We start from the raw sequence: 22,196 nt of genomic DNA on the forward strand, positions 1-22,196 counted from the left end.
AGATATGACACTGAAATATATTAGCCTCTCTTGGAAATGAATGTGCCTGTGTGAATGCACTAGTTTTAGTCAAGATAAGGTCATTGTTGGTAAGATAGCACAGTAAGGCAGTGAACTTGACAGTAAACTGGTTGAATACCTTGGGAGAAAATGGTTATAACTCTGTTCTTCAGCTATACCACATGGAGTCTGTTTGGGTATGCTGGTACTTGTCATAGATGAAGGCAGTAGAGTTCTTTTGGTATAAATTCTTAAGGCCAATCACCTTATGCCTATTATTATTATTCTAGACAGTGGTCCAGATCAAAATGACATAGGATTTGTCTCTGACTACCCATAATTGCTTAATCCTGAACTATTACAGGAATCATACATAGGTAAAATCGATGTTATTTTCCAAAGTCCTGTGAGCTCAGAGAGGCAAGGGTATGCTTAAACACAGAATGCAGTGGCAAACATATAAACTCCTCATGAGCTGTTATGACCTTAGAGTGAAGACGACCATCAGACCCACGGGAGATGTGATTAGACACAGGGCTAAAACATATTTAATGTATTTTGTAGATTTGCATAAGTAGAAAATATGTGTAAATTAAATCAATAGAATGATTTTGTGATTAGCTAACAGTCATTCAAGAAAAGGCATATAATTAAATTTAAGAAGATTAGTGAAGGCATTAAAGTACATGCATCACAGATTCATAGGAGATTACTATGCTAACAGCTTAAGAACCCTTACAAGCCTAGCCAATATGACCTGATTTTACCCAGTATATGGCCCCTAGGGTGAAGAGGATGACATGGATTTGTGCCTATGCCTTGAGTATCTTAGAGATTGCCCCTGTCCATAAAAGACATATGCAGTACCACAGGTGTGAATTTGTGATTCCTCATCCATTGATCTAAACTGCATTTGAAGAGGGTCAGGGAAGGCCTCTGCTTAATGTGAATAGGAAGCCTGTCCTAAAGAAGGGGCAATCTCTGAGACACATATCTCTCTCACCAGCATGTTTTATTTGAGTCAGCGACTTAGTTTAGATCCCTAGATTAGGTGACCCTCATGCTGCTTGGCTTGTGGACATTTAGCAGATCCATCAGGTCTGAATTTGTGAGTGCCTTGTAGGTCAGACATAGGTTACCCCTTAATAGTAGGTAGGAGATGGAGTAAAGGGATATGGCTTTTAGTCTGTCTGCATAAATCATGTTGCTCACACCCTGTAGTTTCTTATTGAAAAACCTCTGAGGTCACTCCACCTGCTGTAAGTGCCTAGATAAGTACATGACAAATGGCACATTGTACTTGATTATTGATCTAATGAGAGTTAAGTGTAGTGGGGCTATAATTTCCTTGGATCTGGATGCCATACATTTACTTATAAGTTGTGGCAGATAGAAGGACTTCCTCACTACTGTGGACACATGGTGGTCAAAGGTCAGGCTACTATCTATCTGTGTACTCTCACTTCTGAGTCTACTCTTAGGGATTTGTTATTGATGTTGTAATTTGAATGGGATATTTGGCTTCCCAAAGGGTGTAAAAATGCATTTCTTACATTTGGTTTTATGCCATGGTTTTGGTATCAATCATTTATCTGATCTAGACCCTCCTGAAGGATATCTACATAACTGGTAGATTCAGTGATGCCCTCATTTTGCAGTCATTGGCAGACTTTGTCATCCAGTGGCCTTCCACATTAACTTTGACTTCAGAGAAGTATATTTTGAATGGGAGTGGTCCCAGCACTGAGTCCTGTGGCATATCACTAGTAACTGGCCTCTTGATGGATTTGGATTCATCCATTTTAACCACATATATAAAGGTAGTCTGTGAGCCATTTGACTATCCACCTGAGGATGTAGGGATTTATGGCCATTTTTTTAGTTTATGTATAATATCTGAGTGGGGAATTGTGTAAAATGCCTTGGTCAGGTCGAGGTAGGTGGTATGTACTCTTTTACCCTCATCCATGACCTGAGTGAGTTTCTCAAAGAAATCTACCAGATTCAGTAGGCATGACGTGCCCTTGACAAAGCCAAATTGTGTCAGGTCCGGTGTTTGGAGGTTTCCTATGTCATTATTTATCAGGTCCATGATTATTTTTTGCATGGCCTTACATATAAGCCTAGTCAAACTTATGGAGCTGTAATTTCTCAGGTCAGTACATGGTTCCCCTTTATGCAGAGAGATGAATGTTACTGTTCTTGTCCTTCATTCTGTTGGGACAAAGCAAGTCTGGAGAATGCGGTTAAATAGAGATCCTAATGGGCCTGATAACTCCAGATTTAAGCTGTTTCAGAAGCAATCTGGTATATCATCAGGCCACATTGAGGACATGTTTTAGCTTAACAGAGCACAGTAGCAACCTGTTGTTTGGTGATAATTTGTGGTGGAGGGTATTTCTTACCAGAGAACTGGGGGCAATGGGAGGTGAAATTTGAGCTGAATTTGTCAGCCAGCAGAGTTGCTATATCTTCCACCTGAGTATATGCCATCTACAACTAATTCTACACATTGTTGGGTGTTGCTCTTAAGATTGCGGGCATAACTGGAAAAAAAAGCCTCATGGTTATCCTTAACTTTGGAGACTATTTTTACCTCAAAGTCTTCTTTCACAGACATGACTAGTTCCTTGATTCCCTTATTTAAACTAATGATGAGTTTTTCCTCTGTTGTGCACATCCATTCTTACTTTTCAACAGGATTTTCTTTCTTTTGTTGTGCAACCTATTAATTCAAGAGGTTCACCAGGATAGTTTGTTTTTGCAGGTTGACCTGGGTTTATTTCAGACTTGCACTGCAGTTTCTATGCAGTTGTTTATATGGTTGTACAGGGATTTTGTATATGCCTCTGAATAGGTTTCTGTGTTTTTCGGGATTTAGGGAGCTTGGAAACTAGCTATACCATCCATTGATAGGGGTAATTTACCTTACAGTAGTTCTTAGAGTTTTTGGGGTAAGGTGGGAGGATGAGTTCTTCCTTTATTTCAAGGGAGACCACTTTGTGATCTGACCTTGCCAATGAGAACATCACACTGTGGGGGGTGCAGCACTCTCCCATATTTGTGAGTACCAGATCTAGGATAGTTGTTCCCCTAGTGGGAGTGCAGACTAGCTGCTCCAGGGTATTTGAATTTACAAAGTCAAGAAATCATTGGGGCTGCATGTTAGTGGTCATGTATACTTCTCAATTAATGGAGGGGTAGTTAAAATCACCCATGAGTATAGTACTGGGCTGGATGGTGAGTGATTTCCAGAAACTTCATGTATAATGTTTTGGTTTCCTGGTTCATGGTGGGGGACCTGTAGCTAGCAAGAATATGGTAATAGTTTTTCCCATGGTTAGTTGGACATGGAGTAACTCAAGCATGTCATATTGCTTGACCAGCCTTGAGATGTGCTTATCCTTCATGTAAATAGATTCACCCCCACCTTTTGTTATTTCATTGTTCAGTGTGTGGTCAGAATGCATGAGAAGCACTGCCAGAGTTCTTTATACGGATTTGAACCATGTTTTAGTAACTGCACAGATATCAACATTCTCCATGGTGACGAGAGCTTCCAGGGAGTGGAGCTTCTTGTTGACTCCTAGCATTAAGTAGTAACAGAGAAGATCTATCTTTTCTGATACTCTCTGTCTATTTAAATATGACTCAAAAAACAAATCAGATATGTTGAGCACTTAGTTATTGTTTTCATAATTGTGATATTGCTCAGAGAATGCCAGAATAAATTTGGATTGTAAGAGATAATACATGTTTATTTCAGAATTAAGGTACTTTAAATTATTTTGTTAGGTACGTAGACTTGCTTTTAAGAGAAATAAATGTATGGTGGCCTCTGTAATTTATAGAGTGTATTCTGCAAAAAGAATGAACGTATTAATACCATGTTCCAATTCAGCTTCAATTTAATGTTTAAAACTAAGGTACTTACGTATTATCGCAACCATGGCTGGAAATAAAAAAATGCTTCCTTTGTTTCAGTTCTCAAAAAGTTGTAACCTATATGACATAAACAAGCATTTAATGCTGTATTATTTTATACTGTAATCTAACTCCTGTCTTGGTTTAAAATAATTGAGGGAAGAACATTCCTGTGTAATTCACAAAGCTTCAGCCAGCTTCATCACGGTGAAGCCCTTTTACAGTCCTCATTCTCCCGTTTATCTCAGTCCCCATTGCTTTTGTAACCCTTTTTAGTTTTCACTGTTCTGCTTTCAAGTACAGCACTCCCAATCCGTCCCTAGGAAATATTCAGCACCATGTATGTCAGTAATTGTCAGATCACACATTTCTGAACAAATTCTGTCTGTCCTAAACAACAAGTGACAGTGGCAGATTAAAACATGCCAATTCCGTTAACGTGTCCTTAAGCTGCTGTAATAAACTTACAAACTTGATACAATAACACCTTTTGTTTACACATGTGTTTTCTGAAGGATATGAAGTCTGAATTTGTAATGGCTGGGCTACACATCAATGTTTTTCAAGGAGACAGATAACTCGTGCTCTATAGAGAGGGAGACAGTATACCACATGGCCAAATAAGCATGAACAGCTAGGCAGAAACATGTGGTGCAGATGGAGAAAGCTGTGCTTTAATGATGAATTTGAAGTGCAGAGTAAATGTAAGTAAAGATAACTGATACAGCTAAATGCATGTAAAGAATGGAAGGAAGTGGTCTCACACCTCACTGCATGAAACTTGTGAAAACATGTACAAACGGTAAATCTGGTAGCCTGAATAGCTGCTTTTTGAAATTTTGCATTGAGTTATAGCGCTAAAGGACGCTACCCAGGAAGAGGAATTTAGCCTTTATTCCTGTTCCTGTTTCAGAAGCAATGTGACACAATAGTAATTTAGAGAGCACACAACACTTTTCACTTTAAGATGAACTTGTTTCGCTATAACTTTACGTATTACACCAGCTTAGAAATCTGGTTGCGATAATACGTAAGTACCAAAACTAAATTTGTCATTGTATCAAATATAAGAAATGAGAGTATGTATGTGTATCTTCTGGTCCTTGCTCAGAACTGACCTCAAAAGAAAACTACCCTGAATAAGTTAAGAAATCACCTGCACTCACTGTTCATCCTTCTTCATTTTGCTTCCATGAACATTTTCTTCCAAGCTTAACTCCAGCGTTCTCATCGCCTTCAGGCAGTCCGCCTTCTACTTTTCCTTCACTCCCATGCTGTTGTCCAACCCACCTCCTGTTTTGCTTTGACATTAACAATCTCACTGTTTACTAATCACTGATTCATGTTGAGATTCTAAAATGTGAATACTGTTCAAAAGTATACATCTGAAGGATGCCTCACTATCTGACCAAATACCATAATTTCAATACTGAAATTACTGAGATCATATTTTGTATTGCTTAGTACAACGCTATACACTCAATTATGTCTTCTCACTGTCACAGCCTCAACCATTCGATGACTATAATGCATCTGGTGAGCAACACATCAGTGCATGTTGTAGTGGGTTTCTACCATCTGTAGTACCATGTATAAAACTTCATTAGTAAGTGAAACCTGCATAAGTATGTTTCTGCTTCCCTCTGCTTAGCGCAATATTCCATAAGTTACCACATGAAATTTGTTGCAGTTCAAAAGGTTAATCATTTAGACAACAGTATGACATGAATGTATGAAACCTTATTCTGGCATATTTCTTGTGCCCATGATAAGGCAGAAGTATCAAGATATAAGATGTCATTAGAGGGATAAAACACCATTCAATGTTTATCAGTTTCTACGCATTCCAGCATTCTGAAATACCATATGCAAGAATTAAAATAATGATAATAACTTGTAAAATGCTTAATAAGGAATCCATTTATTTAGGATGCATTTAGCTAATGCAGAGTTATGAAAGATTACTTTTAGTAATACATATGTATATCAATGCATTCTAAGGAGTTAATATATAGTATAAAAAAATCTGTTTAGCTTTAGCTTGTGGTATAATGGTTCATTGGGTTGCATTTCCATGTGTATGCATGTGCATACATGCATGTGTGTGTGTGTGTGTGTGTGTGTGTGTGTGTGTGTGTGTGTGTGTGTGTGTGTGTGTGTGTAAGAAAACTTTGGGCCTGTGTATTAGTGGTCTTGTGTGCTTCCCAGTTAATGTCGGTGCGTTTCATAATTCATCCTGGTAAGTTAAACATGTAGACGATACTTCAATAGATATTTTATAATAATTATGTTCTCTTTTTCTTGCAGGACTACACCACTGCCATTGCCATTTGTTAACACAACTGAAACATCAGTTTTATTGGAAAAATTAGAAAACAACAGTGAATATTACTGCTACATTACTGCAAGCACACGCTTTGGTGATGGGAGTATGAAAAGTGAAACTATTAAGTTTAAGACTTCAGAGGGATGTAAGTATCATTGTGAATAAATACAAATGCTTAAATCTCGATTAAACATTAATAAAAAGTAGAGGCAATAGAATATTTCATGTGCACTAGTCTGAGTATCATTCTGTGAAGTGAATTGAAGGTGATGGCTTTGCACTGATCACAGATGAGCAGGCAAAACACTTTTTAACAAGTTAAGTCAGTGAATTGCAGATATAGAACTAATATTTTATCCCCTTAATTACTACACTATGGATAAATGGCTGCTCTAATGAAACATAACTCTGTGAATGACACTGCACTATTCTGTGAATGAGGCATGGGACTGTAATATACTTTTACTGTACTGCTTTAACAGCTGACTGACAGAAACATTTGTATAGCTCGTATGATATAAAGTGGGTCAAAAAGTATTAAAGAAGATGTCCTTCAGTCAAGTCCATGGTGCAACAGGGTGAGGTTATGACTGAGGCTCGAACATTCTGGGACCATTTTGTAGCCTCTATAGGTGGTGACTTCTGGTGATGACAGGAATGGGGATATGTTTATGTTCCTCTTTTGGAGGGGGGTATGCCTGGGGCATCCCAGTACTTTGCTGTCTAGTAGAGAACATGGACCATCGTTAATGGCAGTAGCTATAACATTTGTGGGCAGGATGTTGATAGGGTACATCAAGACAGAGGTGGAGCTTATTGGACTGTACACCAACTGCATGACCTCACTTGATGACATTGCTTACCACAGTAGCAATAAGTAGATCTTCCTTACATTACACAATGCAGCTGCTGCCCTTCAGTGGCAGCTCTGATGCTGTTGTGGCCACCTTCCATCTTTATAGTTCCAGAAGCCTAAGTCAGGATCACACAGTGATCAGAAGAGCAGCAGCCAGTGAAAAGGAGGGAAGATTGATGACAGATGTCATACTAGCACAAGAGTCTTATGTGAAGTTACTCTCATACATCAAAAAATAAAAACAGATAATCTAAATGTGTCTTTATCTTTAAAAAAGTAAAGCCCCACGATTAAAATGTGGCATATTCAGCAACAAGTAAAATAACGTGTTATAGTAATTCTTATTAATTCACACATTCCTGGAAAAAGCTTTAAAATCAAGTTTGTCTCCTGCACTGAAAAATAACTCTGTAACACCTAAGATAAATATAGTTGTATTCTTGTAACTTAACAACTGTCCCACTACTTATACATAAACATGCATTCTGGGGTGTCTGAACCTACAATTATGTGTCTCCCTATCTTTCTATAGATAACTGAATAGACACAGATACATTAATAAATAGGCAGACAGACACAAATTCTCGTGTATGGTTGAATGACCTTCAAAAAGCTTGATTGTCTTGCCCATATGTTGATAGTTTCAACTTTGTGTATGTGTGTTTGTGTGTGTGTAACACATATACTTTTTATATAGTGTGATCATTCAGCACAATTTGAAGTGCATGATTACCTGTTAACAGACAGGAATTGTCATATTATTGCTTGTGTATACCATGCAAATAAATTAGATCCCTTCCATGGAGAACTACAGCATGGATGGTAGTTAACTCCAGGTGTCAGCAAAGGTGTATAAAGTAGATGTCTGTGTAGATGACCTAGAAGAAATAGAGAAGTATTCAATTGTTAACAGAGAGCTATCACCCTGGGACATGGTGCTAGAGGCTCAAAGTAGTGGTTCTGGAAATGAGACATTGTACATATTCTGTTTGCCACAGAAAAAGATCTAGAACCTGTTTGCCTGGGCAAGACCGAAACCAGAGACTTTATTTTTAATTGTGTTCAACCCCTGAGTTTGTTAAAAGGTACTATTATTTATTTCCTGTAATAGAACACTGACACTATTTTTTTTTTACTTTGGCAAAACCAGCCTTTAAGTATAGCAGCCTGATTATAACTGTGTATGAAGTAAACTGCAGTTTGTGGTTCTACAATGATCACATATACACACTCATTTGTGTCTGCTGCATTTCATGTATATGTGTGTATGTGTGTATATACATACATATCTATCTATACATTTATTTATTTATTTGCATCCGTTTACCGGGAGGGTCCAGCTGGGCCAGAAGTGCCTATTTTCAGTGGAGTCCTGAGGAGAAAAGCTCCACATATAAGACATTTCACATATAATACAGCTTTACATTAATAAAGACATTTAGTACACATTATTGACAGCTTATACAATTGGTGAAAAAAAACAGTACATAAGTAATCATTCTCAAATCAAAGATATTATACAAGCAATATAGAGTATATACATGAGAACATTCCATATGATTAGTTTTTAGCTAACAAAATTTATATAGGACACTTTATGCAGTGGGTGTAAAGCAGATACAGGAATTAATTAGAGAATAGGTACTTAAACTTTTCACACATTTAGGGGGTATAATAGCTGCACGATGCGCTATATGAGTGTTGTTGCAGGAATCAGCAAAGTCAGTGGATACTGTTGCAGATATAAGTGATAGTATGATATTAAGGTAGGCTGCGAAAGTACCTGAATGTCTCGCTTGGTTGAATGGTAGGTCTATAAGGGTTAGGAAGAGAAGGAAGGAGACAGGAGGGATCAATGGTAGGACAATGAGGGTTAGTAGAAGAAGAAAGTGGACAGGATGGAGAGGAGAAGTAAGGAAAAAGACAGGTGGATCTGAAAGGAGGATGCCAGAGTAGTAGAGTGGGGGTGAGAATAGTTGTGATGGTTGAAGTTAGGTTATTTGAGATGTGGTGTTAGACCATGTGCACAGCTAAGATAAGGAGAGGTGTTGTTTCATGTCTTGATGAGGGTTACTGAGCGGGTAGATCTAAGTACTGGGGGGAGGGAGTTCCAAAGTTTTGCGATGGTAAAGGAGTCAAGCATCTGGCTAGCAAAAGTTTGGACTTTTCTACATTTACAAGCAGTTGGTTGTTGGACTGGAGTGGTCTGTTAGGATGGTATAAAGTAAGTATAGAAGATAGAGCAGGGCACATGGATGGATTATCAATGAGTTTGTGAGGTGTAGTAAGTTATATATATAATATATATATGTACAAAATGAATATACATTTAGTAACATGAAACAAACAAAAAAATATACATGAAATAAATAAAATAAATAAATAAAATAAAAATATATGTGTGTGTGTGTGTGTGTGTGTGTGTGTGTGTGTGTGTGTGTGTGTGTGTGTGTGTGTATGTGTGTATGTATATATATATATATATATATATATATATATATATATATATATAAAATCTTTGATGGAAGTAAAGGAGTAACTTTAGGCACATTTTTCACATTATTAGTATTTATTTTTGTATCAGGTTCTCTTATCAAGTGTTATCTCTCCCAATAGTATATTCCAGAGACAGACTTTTGAAATATAATTGTATCATATGCTGCCATGAAAAACAGGAATAGGTGACCACTAAGTAAGTCATTAGTAAAGGAGTATTATGGTGGTTCCTAAAGTATGTTAGACCAGTTTGTTTTTCACTGCTATGATTTTTCTAGTAAGGAACTTTTGCATATTTTTGTGTATGTGGCTTGTTCAAAGTCTGTAAAATAAAGTAGTGTATTTAACAATGGGTTAAATTATTGAAGTATAAAGTGGAAAAATGATGCAATTAAAGTGAGGAGGTATGTCTTTTAGAATTAGGCTACAGAGCATGCTTTTTCTAGGTAACCCTATCAGTGGATGAGTTACAACTCGAATGTTAACTTGTTGATTTATATCTGCCACTATTATACTTGTTGAGCACTGTTTGCTAGAGATAACCAATGCCCTTTCCACAGTTGTACGGTAATGGAGTTAGTGTGTGTGTGTGTGTGTGTGTGTGTGTGTGTGTATATATATATATATATATATATATATATATATATATATATATATGGATCCCCTTTAGATGCCCGAAATCTCACTTCACCGACAAGGAATCCATCGGACCGAAATCACCGACAACACAGATGACCGACAAGGTGAGAACCCGACGGACTCGGTAAGTGTGCGATAGAGTGAGGGATTTAGTGTTAGGGAGCGAACAGGTAAGTGTATAGTGAGGGACTGTAGTTTTAGGGCGGTTAAGTGAGTTAGGTTAGTGCGGTAAGGTAAGTGTGCGATAGTGACGGAATATATGTTTAAGGGTGGGTTAAGTGAGTTAGGTTAGGTGCAAGTAGGGTGTGCGATAGTGACGGACTGTGGGTTTAGGGGTGAGTTAGGGTTAGGTGCGGTAGGGTAAGTGCGGTTGTGTCGGACCTTAGGGTTAGGGTTTGGTGCATGTATGGTTATGTGTATTGTCGGTATTTTGTATTGTCGGTCTTTTGGTGTCAGTGATTTGTGTTTCGGCGTTGTGGCATTTCGGTAAATTGAAGGGGATCCATATATATATATATATATATATATATATATATATATATATATATGGGTCCTAGTCAGAACGTCAAAAGTACAGTTCATCAAACTTCACTTTGTTGAAATGACTTTAGCGAAAGTGCATAACATCGAATATGCACTTTCGCTAAAGGAGACTTAAAAGAGAGAAAGCATGCTGTTTGCATGTTTTGTTAGTTGTACATCAACATATACTGTTGTTGTACAGTTAGCAAACTTGTTGTGGAGATCACGGTACAGTGAGGATGAGGGAATATTCCCTTTTCCCCATTGTAGTGCGATCTCAGAGTTAGAATATTAAATTACGGGGGTGCGCGGGGGCTTACCCCCCTGCAAAATACTGTTTAGGGGTTATTATTTCATTGTTTTGCCGGTTATGAAAACCGGCTTTTGCAAAAGTGCACTTTCGATGTAGTGCACCTTAGCTTTTATGGGGTTCGATGTTGTTAGATCGATGTTGTGTGCTTTCGATCTAACAACATAGACCCATATATATATATATATATATATATATATATATATATGTGTGTGTGTGTGTGTGTGTGTGTGTGTGTATATTTCTTGGGTGGTAGGTAGGTACTAGGCTACAATCAACAAGTTAACAGTCAAGTTGCAACTCATCCACTGATAGGGTTACCTAGAAAAAGCATGCTCTGTAGCATTGTAGAAATATATTTCTGTCGTATATTTCTTGGGTGGCGTAAGTCAGGGAACCTTTTTGGCTAGACTTACGTAGGCCCTTGGACCGATAGCCTAGTACTTACCTATGAACCTATTTATATATATATATATTTATATATATATATATATATATATATATATATATATATATATATATATATATATATATATATATATATATATATATATATATATATATATATATATATATGTGTGTGTATATATGTTTGTCCCACACATGGGGTATATGAAGCTTAGTCCACTGCAAAACATGCTTTGTTAGAATGTTGCATTGACTTGAAGGTTCAACTATTTTTTTCATCCAGTTGAATCTTCATCAATTTGTAACTCAGCAAACCATAGGGAAGCACACTACAAACTTTGGAACATAAACATTAATCAATGTTTCAACTATTGTCTACAATTGTCTCAAGATCTACTGAATTTTTTATGATTTGACAATTTATTTTAAAATCCATATGTATATTTTTGTTGTGAAGTGTTGATGTCACATTTGTTGTCATTATAGATGAGGTTATTGCAATTGCTGCAGCTGTGCATTGAGTGAGGTCATTACTGTTAAACTAGCCATGTATTAGGTGAAGTCATTACTATTAAACCAGTTGTGTTTTGGGTGATGTCATTACTGCTACACTACCCATGGATTAGGTGAGGTCATTACTACTGCACCAGCCATGTGTTGGGTGAGGTTATTACTACTGCTCTAGGCATGTATTTTTGTTTTATTTACTTGACATTTGGTAACAGGGAAAGTCCATCTTGGGAGTGAAGCCCATTTTCAGTAGTGGTCTGGGGAGAAAAGCCCCAACATAAAGTATGCAAAAGGCAGTTGTATAAATAAAACAGCTTATACAGTGTGAGGTAAAGTAACAATAATAAGTAGAATGTGAAATGATTAAAAAATAGAATGTTACATGGAAATTGAATAATACATTGGAGTAAAAATTGAAATACAAAAGGAAAATAGACATTTGTACATGGGAGTGCATATAAGCATAATTAATAGAACACTTTTGTCATAGTGGTAAAGTAGAGAGTTGAAATTGTAGCATTTATATATACTAGGCATTAAATGTATAGATAAATAATAGTAATTATATGGGAGATCTAAGCAATTGTTCAGTGTTATTGAGAGATAATAGGAGGGTGAGTTATTAGTTGGAGTGGTAGTAAAAGTTTAGATATGGAAAATAAGACATAGAAAAGAGGAAAGCAGAAGAGCTGGGAGTAGGATCTGAGGTAGTGGAAAAGTTATGAGTATGAAGGGGGCAGATTGTCAATGGAGCAGACGAGGAGATAAAATGTTGTATAGAAGAAGGGCTAAAAGGATGAGTATAAGAGGTAGGTGTTATGTTGAGCACAAAAGAGATATGTGTTGAGGCTGAGAAGTTTAGGTGAGTAAAATAGAGAGTATAGGAAAGAGGGGCATTAAGGCCGAGAGAGTGACTTGTAAGGGCAATAGGGAGAAGCAGAGATATTAGTAATAGAGGTAGATTGGGAGATTTTGCTACAATGGCAAACACGTGAATTGAAAAGAACATTTTTAGTGAACACTTGAATTTCTTAAGGTTAGGTATTTTTTTCTTTTTGGTCTATATTGTGTTATAAATTGCTTATCTTTGGAGCGGAGAGTCCTAGTGGGTATGTAGTTTTGGAAGATGGAATTTAAGTCAGGACAACTTTCAGCTTTATATAAGATTTTATAAGCAAAAGATAGCTGAAGGTAGTTTAGGTGATGTGGGAATTCAAGCCAGTTAAGAGTTTTAAGGGCAGTATAGTGATATGTATAATATGATGCACCAGTAGAAAATTTTACAATTTTATTGTAGCAGGATTCAAGCTTATTTTTAGTGTAGTTTGGAGGTTTTTTAGCATGGAGGTGCCATGTAGCAGAGAAGGAAGCAGGTAGGTTGTAGCTAAGGTTGTTTTGGTGGCTGTATTCATAGATTCTTAGGTAAGTACTAGGCTATTGGCCCTAGGCCCTATATAAGCCTAGCCAAAAAGGTAACCTGGCTTTTGCCACTCAAGAAAATTATTTTCCTGTGGCCCTGTCGAGCAGAGCCACAGAGGTGATCCCCCAGGTGAATTTCCTATTTCCCATCCAGTTGTCAAGATTTTTCTTGAAGAGTTCTAATGAGGAGCTTTGTTTGATATAGATAAGTAGTTTGTTCCAGAGTATGGGAAGTCTCTGGGACAGGAATCTATCCCTCCAGCATGTTCTGTTTATTGTGGTGACAAGGTTTAGGTCCTTAGAGCATGTAGCTTGGAGGGATTTCTTTAAGTGGAGCATGTCCAACAGCTCTGGGTTTGACATAGCTTTGTATGTTAGGCAGAGATCACCTCTGAGTAGGTGAGATGCGATGGAGTAAAGCTGGAGTTTTTTGAGACAGTCTGTGTAGGGCATCTGTTTGAGGCCAGTAATCCTCTTTGCGAGGTATTTCTGTGGCCTTTCCACTTGTTGTAGATGTCTTGTGAGGTATATATCAAAAGGGGCATTGTACTCTATAATGGGTCTAATGAGAGACGAGTAGAGGGGAAAAATGACCTATTTTTCCTGGATGCAAAACCTTTTGTGATGAGGTGTGCCACGTAGAAGGATTTCCTGACTACTGTGGTGATGAGATTATCAAAGGAGAGACTACTGTCCACCTGTGTTCTAAGGTCTCTTATCACACTTTTGGTGTTAAGTAGACTACCACCTATGTGATAGCTCATGGGTACAGAGTTTTTTACCAAAGAGGATGACAATGCACTTTTTGGCTTTGAGCTTGAGGCCATGGCTTTGACACCAGGCAACTGTCTCAGTGAGGCCCTTTTGTAGGATGTCCACATCGTCAGGAGTTTCGATTATGGCTCCTAGTTTGCAGTCATCTGCAAACTTCATTAGCCAAAGCCCTTCTGTGTTAGCCTGTGTAGTTCAGAAAAGTAGATACCAAACAGGAGAGGACCCAGGACCGAACACTGTGGTACTCCACTTGTCACTCGTCTGAAGTCAGATTTGGAGTCTGCTACCTTCACAGTGTGGGTTCTGTCAGTCAGCCAGTTGGCAGCCCATCTTGTGACATAAGGATTTATACCTAGTTTAGTGAGTTTATCTATAATTCCAGAGTGGGGGATGGTGTAAAAAGCCTTGGCGAGATCTAGATAGGCTATGTGAACCACCTTACCATCATCTATGGCTTTGGTGACTACTTCAAAGTCTATCAGGTTTAGGAGACATGATCTACCTTTTACAAACCCGAACTGGGTGGGGTCCAGAGTTTGGAGATTACCAATGTCTTTGTTTATAGGTTCCATGATGATACATTCCATGGCCTGGCAGACCAGGCTCATTAGGTTAATGGGGTGGTAGTTCCCGGGGTCCATGGTGGCTCCCTTTGTAGAGTGGGATAACCGTCACTGTGCGCCATTCAGTGGACACAAAGCCTGAGGTGAGGCTATGATTGAACATGGTGCTTAGGTGGGGTGTCACGTCATTCTGTAGTTCATTTAGAAAGCACCCTGGGATGTTGTCAGGTCCCATGGACACTGTGTTCTTGGCTTTGGAGAGTGTGTTTTTTACCTATGCAGCTGGGATTACAGGAACTTTGCATTCTTCCGGTATAGAGATGGGCCCTTTAGGGGATGACAGGGGGGTAAAGTTAGCACTGAACCTATTTGCCAGGATATTGACAGTATCAGTTGATTCTGTATATTTAGTGGCATTGTGCTGTAACTCAGAGTGGATCTGAGTATTGCCATCGAGATTTTTGATATAGCTATAGAATGCTTTGTGGTTATCTTTAGAACCAGTGGTGATTTTGTTTTCACAACTAGCTTTGGAGGATTTTATGAGGGATCTCAGCTTCTTATTAAGGATAACTAGGAAGTTCCTCCAATCATGGGATTTTACTCTTTTTTGCAACAGTTTCTTTCTTCTGTTGTAGAATTTGTTTATGGCAGGGGACCACCAGATTGGCGTCCTTTTTTTGGAGAATAGCATCTTGGTTCTGTTAGGGATAGCACAATCCATGCACTCGTGTAAGTGCTTATAAAGTGCATTTGTGTAGAATTCAGCAGTCGTACCTCTATTGTCCATCTGCATGGGTGTTGTGAAGTTTGTCAATTCTGTCTTAAGAAGCATGAAGTTGGCTTTGGAGAAATTTTTTACAGTGGTTTCCCTAATTGGGGGGGGGGGCGGGATGTGGATGTCTAGGGTGATTAGCTTGTGGTTGGATCTGACCAATGAGGAATTGACATCTGGTGTGGAACACCGGTCACCCATGTTGGTAATGACCAGGTCTAGGATATTGCTGCCACTGGTGGGGGTGTGGATAAGTTGATCCAAGGCGTTGGAATTTATGAATTCCAGAAAACTTTGAGCAAGAGAGTTGGTACATGAGTAGTTTTACCAGTTAATGGTGGGGTAGTTGAAATCGACCATTATTAGGGTTTTGGATTGTACCCTAATATTTTCCAGTGTATCAAGAAATGACGAATGGGAATCCTGGGGCATGGTGGGGGATCTGTATCAAGTTACAATTTGGATTGCGGTCTTGCCCAGAGTTAGTTGCACTTGGATAATCTCGGATGCATTATGCTGAGCAACTAGCCTGGAGGTGTGGATATCCTTAATGAATATGGACACACCTCCACCTTTAGTGTTTCGGTCCAGGTAAGGTGGCAGAAAGATGTTGTATGAGTTATAGCCTGGTAATGCAGGGGTGCTCCCTGGAGCCTTGAACCAGGTCACTGCACAGATGTCGATGTTCTCCATTTTAAGTAGCCCCTCAAGTGAATGCATTTTGAGATTTAGACTTCTAGCATTGAGTAGCATTACCCTCAGATTTTGCTTGCTTGTACCTGTTACGGTGGTGAATTTGTCATTTGAACCTTGACTAAAAAGGCACTATAGGGGTGGCAAGAGCCATAGCCAGTATCCGGAATCCCAAGAGTGTCAGGTGCAGGCCATCTCTCTCAAAGCATCGTGGTCTGTCGATCATGTCATCCCAGGCAGACAGATACTGAATCCCCTTAGAATGACACCAGAAACTTAGCCAATTATTGAAGTCAATCATTTTGTCCTTGTACTGTGGTATCATTCTGGGTGATGGCAGGATGTTACTTAGGGGTAGGGTCATACCTGCCTGGGCTACAAGATCTGAGAGCTCCTCCATGTCTCTTTACATGTAGTCCAGGGCGGTATGTCGCAGGTTATTCACACCAACATGGACAATGACAGAGTCATATTTGTACTTGTTGTGGAGTGACCTGAGTGTATGCATTATGTTCTGGAACCAGACAGGCAGCTGACAGTAACTTTCTCCTTGTTTAGCCTGGTGAGTGGAACATCAGTGTGCCTGACTATAGAGTCACCTATGTCTAGAATTTTGGGTACGTTGTTATGCCTTATGGGCTGTGGTTGAGTGGCACACTGAGTTTATGGCCTATGTGTCATTTGGGTTGTATTGAGTGGTGGAGGTTGCTTGTGTTTCTGCTTTGGAGGTCTCTGTTGCTTGAGCAGATTTTTATTGACAGCCTCCGTTAATGTAGGTGTGTATTTGGTGTTGCTATGTATGCTTTGGTGGTGTAGGTTTTGAGGGACTATGTGATGAGTGTGGTGTGGTGCAAGTGTTTACCTTCTCCTCTTGACTTTCCAGTCCAGTCTTGGGTGTAGAGAGCTTTGCTTCTAGTTTGGCTATATAAGTGCATGTCTCACAAGTTGTAGTGTTGGGTGGTAGGAGGAGAGGGTTGTCTGTGTACATGAGGCAGTTGCTGCACTGTACCATGATGCCCAGATTCATCAGGTAGACAGGAGAAAACACCAGAAGTTGACCCTTTGACATGCCTGGATAGGTGCTTATTTATTAAATACTAAAAACTGTTTTCCTCTAGGCAAGTGAGGAAAGTTGAGTGCTGTAGTAATTTGTAGCTTATTTAGTGCTTACGGGTTCTGAACAAGTGCTGAGCTCAAAGAAACAGATTTGAGTGCTGAAACTAAAAAACTGGCTAGTTCTAAGGGAAAATTTGAAGAGCAGACTTTATGGTGCCAGGAATAGTTTAACCCTAGCTAAGCTGCAATGCATAAAGTGAACTTTTTTTTTTTAATATAACAGTAGCAAATGAGCAAACTGATTTAAACAAATTAACCATTTAACCAATAAAAAGCTAAAAACTGAGCCCCATTCCAGTAGTCTTTAATCAGACAAGTTCTAACTGCACACTCCTGCCATGGTCTGGATTAGTGCTCAAGTTATACAAACAAAGCTAGATTCAGCAAGGAGTAAAAATTTCAGAAAGAAACAGTTCAAATAAGCAGGCACAATAAGCTTTTAACCAGAAACACCCAGCTCAGAAGGGCAGAATCTACACTCTCCTCCCACAAGAGTGCAGACCACACCTTCTTAATGTAAAATAACTGGCCTGAAGCCCAAGTGCGTAAACCAGAACTAATATATTTTAGAATAACAGACACTAAGCCTTCAATCAGCAACTCCCAACTTAGAAGGATGTAAGCTACCTGTCCTGCCCCAGCAGTGCAGACCACAAATCTTCTTAATGTAAAACAACCAGTATGAAGCCCAAGTGCTTCAACCAAAGGCTTAGAATGTTGTTGTTTGTCTTTCGGCTTTTCCCGGTTAGGGGTTGCCACAGCGGAACTCCAGTCCGCTACCAAAGGCTTAGAATCATGACATTTTTATGGTGCTTGAACATTAGTTTACAGTGTGTTTTGTTGATAGCATTGTTTGTGTATTGATTAAAGGTAAGTTTATCGTCAGTAGTTACACCTAGTAATTTAGCCTGGGAAACTACTTATATTTCAGTATTATTTAGTGAGTATACTTTAAAATCAGTTGAGATAGTCTTGGGTATAAAAAGAAGGAGTTGAGTTTAATGAGGTTGAGTAATAAGTTAGCACTGCTGAGCCATGATTCTATGAAGGAAAAGGCATCTTGGGTAATTTTCCTAGGTGATGTATGTTATAAGAGGATGAAATAATACTGAAGTCATCAGTGTATTGGATTAAGAAGCTTTGGTTGGATGCAGAATTGAGGTTTTTAGTGAAGGCATTGAAGAAGAGGGGTCCAAGGGTGGACCCTTGTGGCACACCTGGTTTGTTAGTAAGATATTGTGAGAGATGACCTTACCATTTTACTGATTGTTGTGTATCTGATAAGTAGCTGTTAAACCACTGTTGAGAGGGTAGAGAGAGCCCTAGAGAAGATAGTTGTTGTAGGACTTTGGGGTGTGAGGCTGTATCGAAAGCTTTAGAGAGATCAAGAAATATAGCTGAGGTAAATTGCCCAGAGTCTTTTGTTTTGTTGATTTTTGTCCATAAAGGAGACTAGTGTAGTTGTACTATGTTCAGGTCTAAAGCCATGTTGGTTGGAGTAAGTAGTTTGCTGGTGATGAGGTGATCCAAAAGTTTTTTACGTATGCATTTTTCTAAAATATGTGAAAGAGGACATAGGATAGCAATGGATCAGTATGTAGTTATTTCATTTGAAGTCCCTCCTTTCTGTAGAGGGGTTATGACTGATCTTTTCCAACAGGATGAGACATGATTCCATGATGTGCCTATTCATGGGAATGCTAACAGGGTATGCAATAGCATCAGCAGTGAGTTTCAAGAATTCAGCAAGGACATTGTCAGCAGAGGATGAGCAGGGTTTTAATTTATGTAGTAGTTTGCATATGAGGTTAGTGAGTACTGGTTGCAGGGAGAGGAGTGGAAAGTGGGAGTCTACTGAAGAGATGTTTTAGAGGGATGGGGAGGAGTTAATCATTTAATTTATGAGTGTTTGGGAGAGAGGTGAGCTGTAATTGTTTATAGTGTTTCATGTTGTGGGCTTACTGGGATCTTTGAGTAAGCAGGCTATACTGTCTATAAGGTGAGTGTTAAACATTTCTGTACTTTGGGATGGAGATGTATCAGTGGCTGGACTGGGTTATGTTTAGAACCTGGGGTTAGTAGTAATGAGATGGTGGTCCAAAACTTGTTTGGATTGTTTTTATGGTTAGTTAGTTATTGTGAGAAGAACTACTTTTTGTTGTTATTTATTAGTTTTTTTAGCTTGATTATATAGTTGTCTGTACTTTTGTAGATTAAAATATTTTTTTTGGCAATCCCTCCAGGCTTTGTCTCTAATTACAATTAAGTTTTTTGTGGACTTAGTTAACCAGGGTGCATGATTATTTTTTTTCTTTTGATTCGGAGTGGGACCAGACTGTTAAGGGTGTCTAGAAATAGTTTATTAAATTGGCTGACTGCATCATCTAAGGGAAGTGTTTTTAATGAGGACCAGTTTAAGGAATGTAATATGTTTATAAACAGCTGCTGGTTAAAGTTAGATAAGTTGTGGGGGGTTTTGTAATTGTGGTTTTTTGATAGCAGGGTGGTTACCTGTATGTACATGCTGGTACGTGGTCATTAAGGATATCAGGAAGAGGTCCAGAGATGGAGTATTTCTTGGGTCAATGACTAAGAGCTAGTCTAGTATAGATTCTGTGGTGTTGTTTTTCTGGATTGTAGTTGGTGTTGTGGTAAGTTGTGTATATCTGTGTAGGTTAATGGAATTTGATGGGTAGTCAGTCATGAAGTTTTGCCAACTGACATTGACGTCAACCGTGATGATTGTTTCATTCAATATGTTTTGTGATATCTAGGATAAGATGTTTTCTAGTATTGAAACATTGCAGCCAGGGGGAACATACAATACTGTAATACATAGTTTTTTGGATTTATTGATTTTTATGAATGTTATGAAAATTTTGGCATGTCTGAATTTTGGAATAGGCTTGGAGTATGAGAGTATAGTGTTTGAGTTATGATAAAGTAGGGCTACCTCTCCTGTTCTTTTGTCAAATCTATCAACTCTAAGTATGTTAAAGCCTGGTGGAACTAGTTCAGTGTCTTTTATGTGAGGTTTTAGCCATGTTTTAGTGAGTGCCAGTATGTCTGGGGAGTATTGTGATAGCCATGTGTGAAACACTGTGGGTTTGCTACATATACTTTGTATATTTAGTGTAATAAGAATAGAGTTTTAGGGGCAAAAGGATTGATCAAAGTGGTGGTAGAATTGGGTCCTGTATTTGGGTGGATGTCCCCACACTGGTGTAGATTAGAGTATTGGGGCAGTAGTGCTGAAAGTGTGTATGGTTTGAAGTGAGTTGTTTTGAGTGGTATGAAAGAGTAGGCTTGAGGTAAGTTTGTAATATTCTATATTTAGTAAGTGATAGTATGTGTGTATCAAATAAGGTAGTATATATGTTAGAGAAACTGTTAGATGCTTTGCTAAGATTATGCTATATGTAGTCAATTTGTTGGTTATAGAGATATTCTGGGTTTCAACTGAGGTGGAATGTGTGAGAAGCAAAAGGGTTAGAGTAAGGGATAATGGGAGGAGTTTGGAGGAAGTAAGGTATACCATGTTGGATAGTACTTATGGGAGGGAGTAGTAAGAAAATAAGTTAGAAAAATGAGCTAGAGGGGAGGAGAAGTGTTAGAAGACTAGATGCGGTATGGTTTAGTGGGTAGAAGTAGTGGAAGGGGTGATGACTGTGAGCATATTGTGTGCTATGTGTATAACTGGCTGGTATGTAAAAGGGGGAGAGATGAGGTATAAATTTTATTGAAATAGGAGTCGGTGAGTGGGAATGGGGGCAGGGTAGGGGATCAGAGTGAGTCAAAGCTAAAAAAGAAAAACAATCAGTGAGAATATGCAGGACAGCTCTTGCAGGAGCTGAGGTTAGTAGAGATTGGTGTATCTTAGTTTTTAGATAGTACAGTACAAGACTATGGGTGACAATTAAGTGATTTATACAAAGTTTTCAGTTGTTATGTTCAATATTGGCAGAATAAGAAAAATGCAGTCAGAAGGTGTTGTAGAAATTAGGGTAGGAGAAAGGAAATGTTTTGGTAGTACAGTGGGTTTATAGGAGAGAGAAAGGGAAATTAGAGTGTGTTCTGGTGATGTACAAGGCAGCACTAGAATAGTTGCATGTGGAATAACATAGAAAAAAAGAACATTAAGAGATATATAACTTATGCAACAGTTGTTTTATGACCAAGACTACAGGTATATGGGAACATATTGTCTGCCTGATCTTCCATTTGTAGCTGACCAAGAGATGTGGGTATTTCTCAAGTTTGTGTGCAGACAGGTTGTATGTTTAAGGTGAGATTATTACCACAGCCTTGTTTAAGGTGTGATGTCCCCACTCTGGGCCAGTAATCAGGGAGCCTGACTCCTCATGACTGACACTGGAGAGGGACATTCACTCGGAATTCAAATGGTTACACTCAGTATTTCCAGGTGCACACCTCTCTGCATCAATCACAATTTCCCTTAAGAGCACACAAGGCACACACACAGCCCAGGGTATGAATGTCTCTATCTGTCTCCCCCCAGGTCCCAATAAGGACCCTCGTTGGCCCTGTGAAACCAGTGCTTCGTGTCCTTGCCTCAAGTAGCTGACACACACATTCTTTAAGATTTAATTTTCACACACACACACACACACACACACACACACACACACACACACACACACACACACACACACACAGACACACACACACACACACACCTGGGAAAGGCTGGCACAGATTACCCATTCTACCAACTTTGCCCACACTATAAGGTAGATTCACTACCACCAATCAGTTACTATTAGGCTCTTACAAGGGTACCCAATTATTTTGTGTACAAATTAATATTAATACAAATGGTAATGCTGACCAAACAGCAAGGCTTT

The 22,196-nt window shown here is 38.7% G+C and overlaps 1 protein-coding gene across 1 annotated transcript in view; it reads left to right on the forward strand.

Annotated features, from left to right (window-relative positions):
* The window catches only part of PTPRQ (protein tyrosine phosphatase receptor type Q), a 4,272,575-nt gene that overhangs the window by 1,441,446 nt on the left and 2,808,933 nt on the right, over positions 1–22,196 (forward strand). The window contains exon 15 of the mRNA XM_044087226.1: positions 6,232–6,395. Within this exon, the coding sequence (XP_043943161.1) occupies positions 6,232–6,395 (164 nt within the window). The remainder of the gene's footprint in view (positions 1–6,231; positions 6,396–22,196) is intronic.

This window comes from Protopterus annectens, chromosome 11.part0 (genome assembly GCF_019279795.1).
Source record: "Protopterus annectens isolate FY-2018-M chromosome 11.part0, PAN1.0, whole genome shotgun sequence".
NCBI classification, from domain to species: domain Eukaryota; kingdom Metazoa; phylum Chordata; order Ceratodontiformes; family Protopteridae; genus Protopterus; species Protopterus annectens.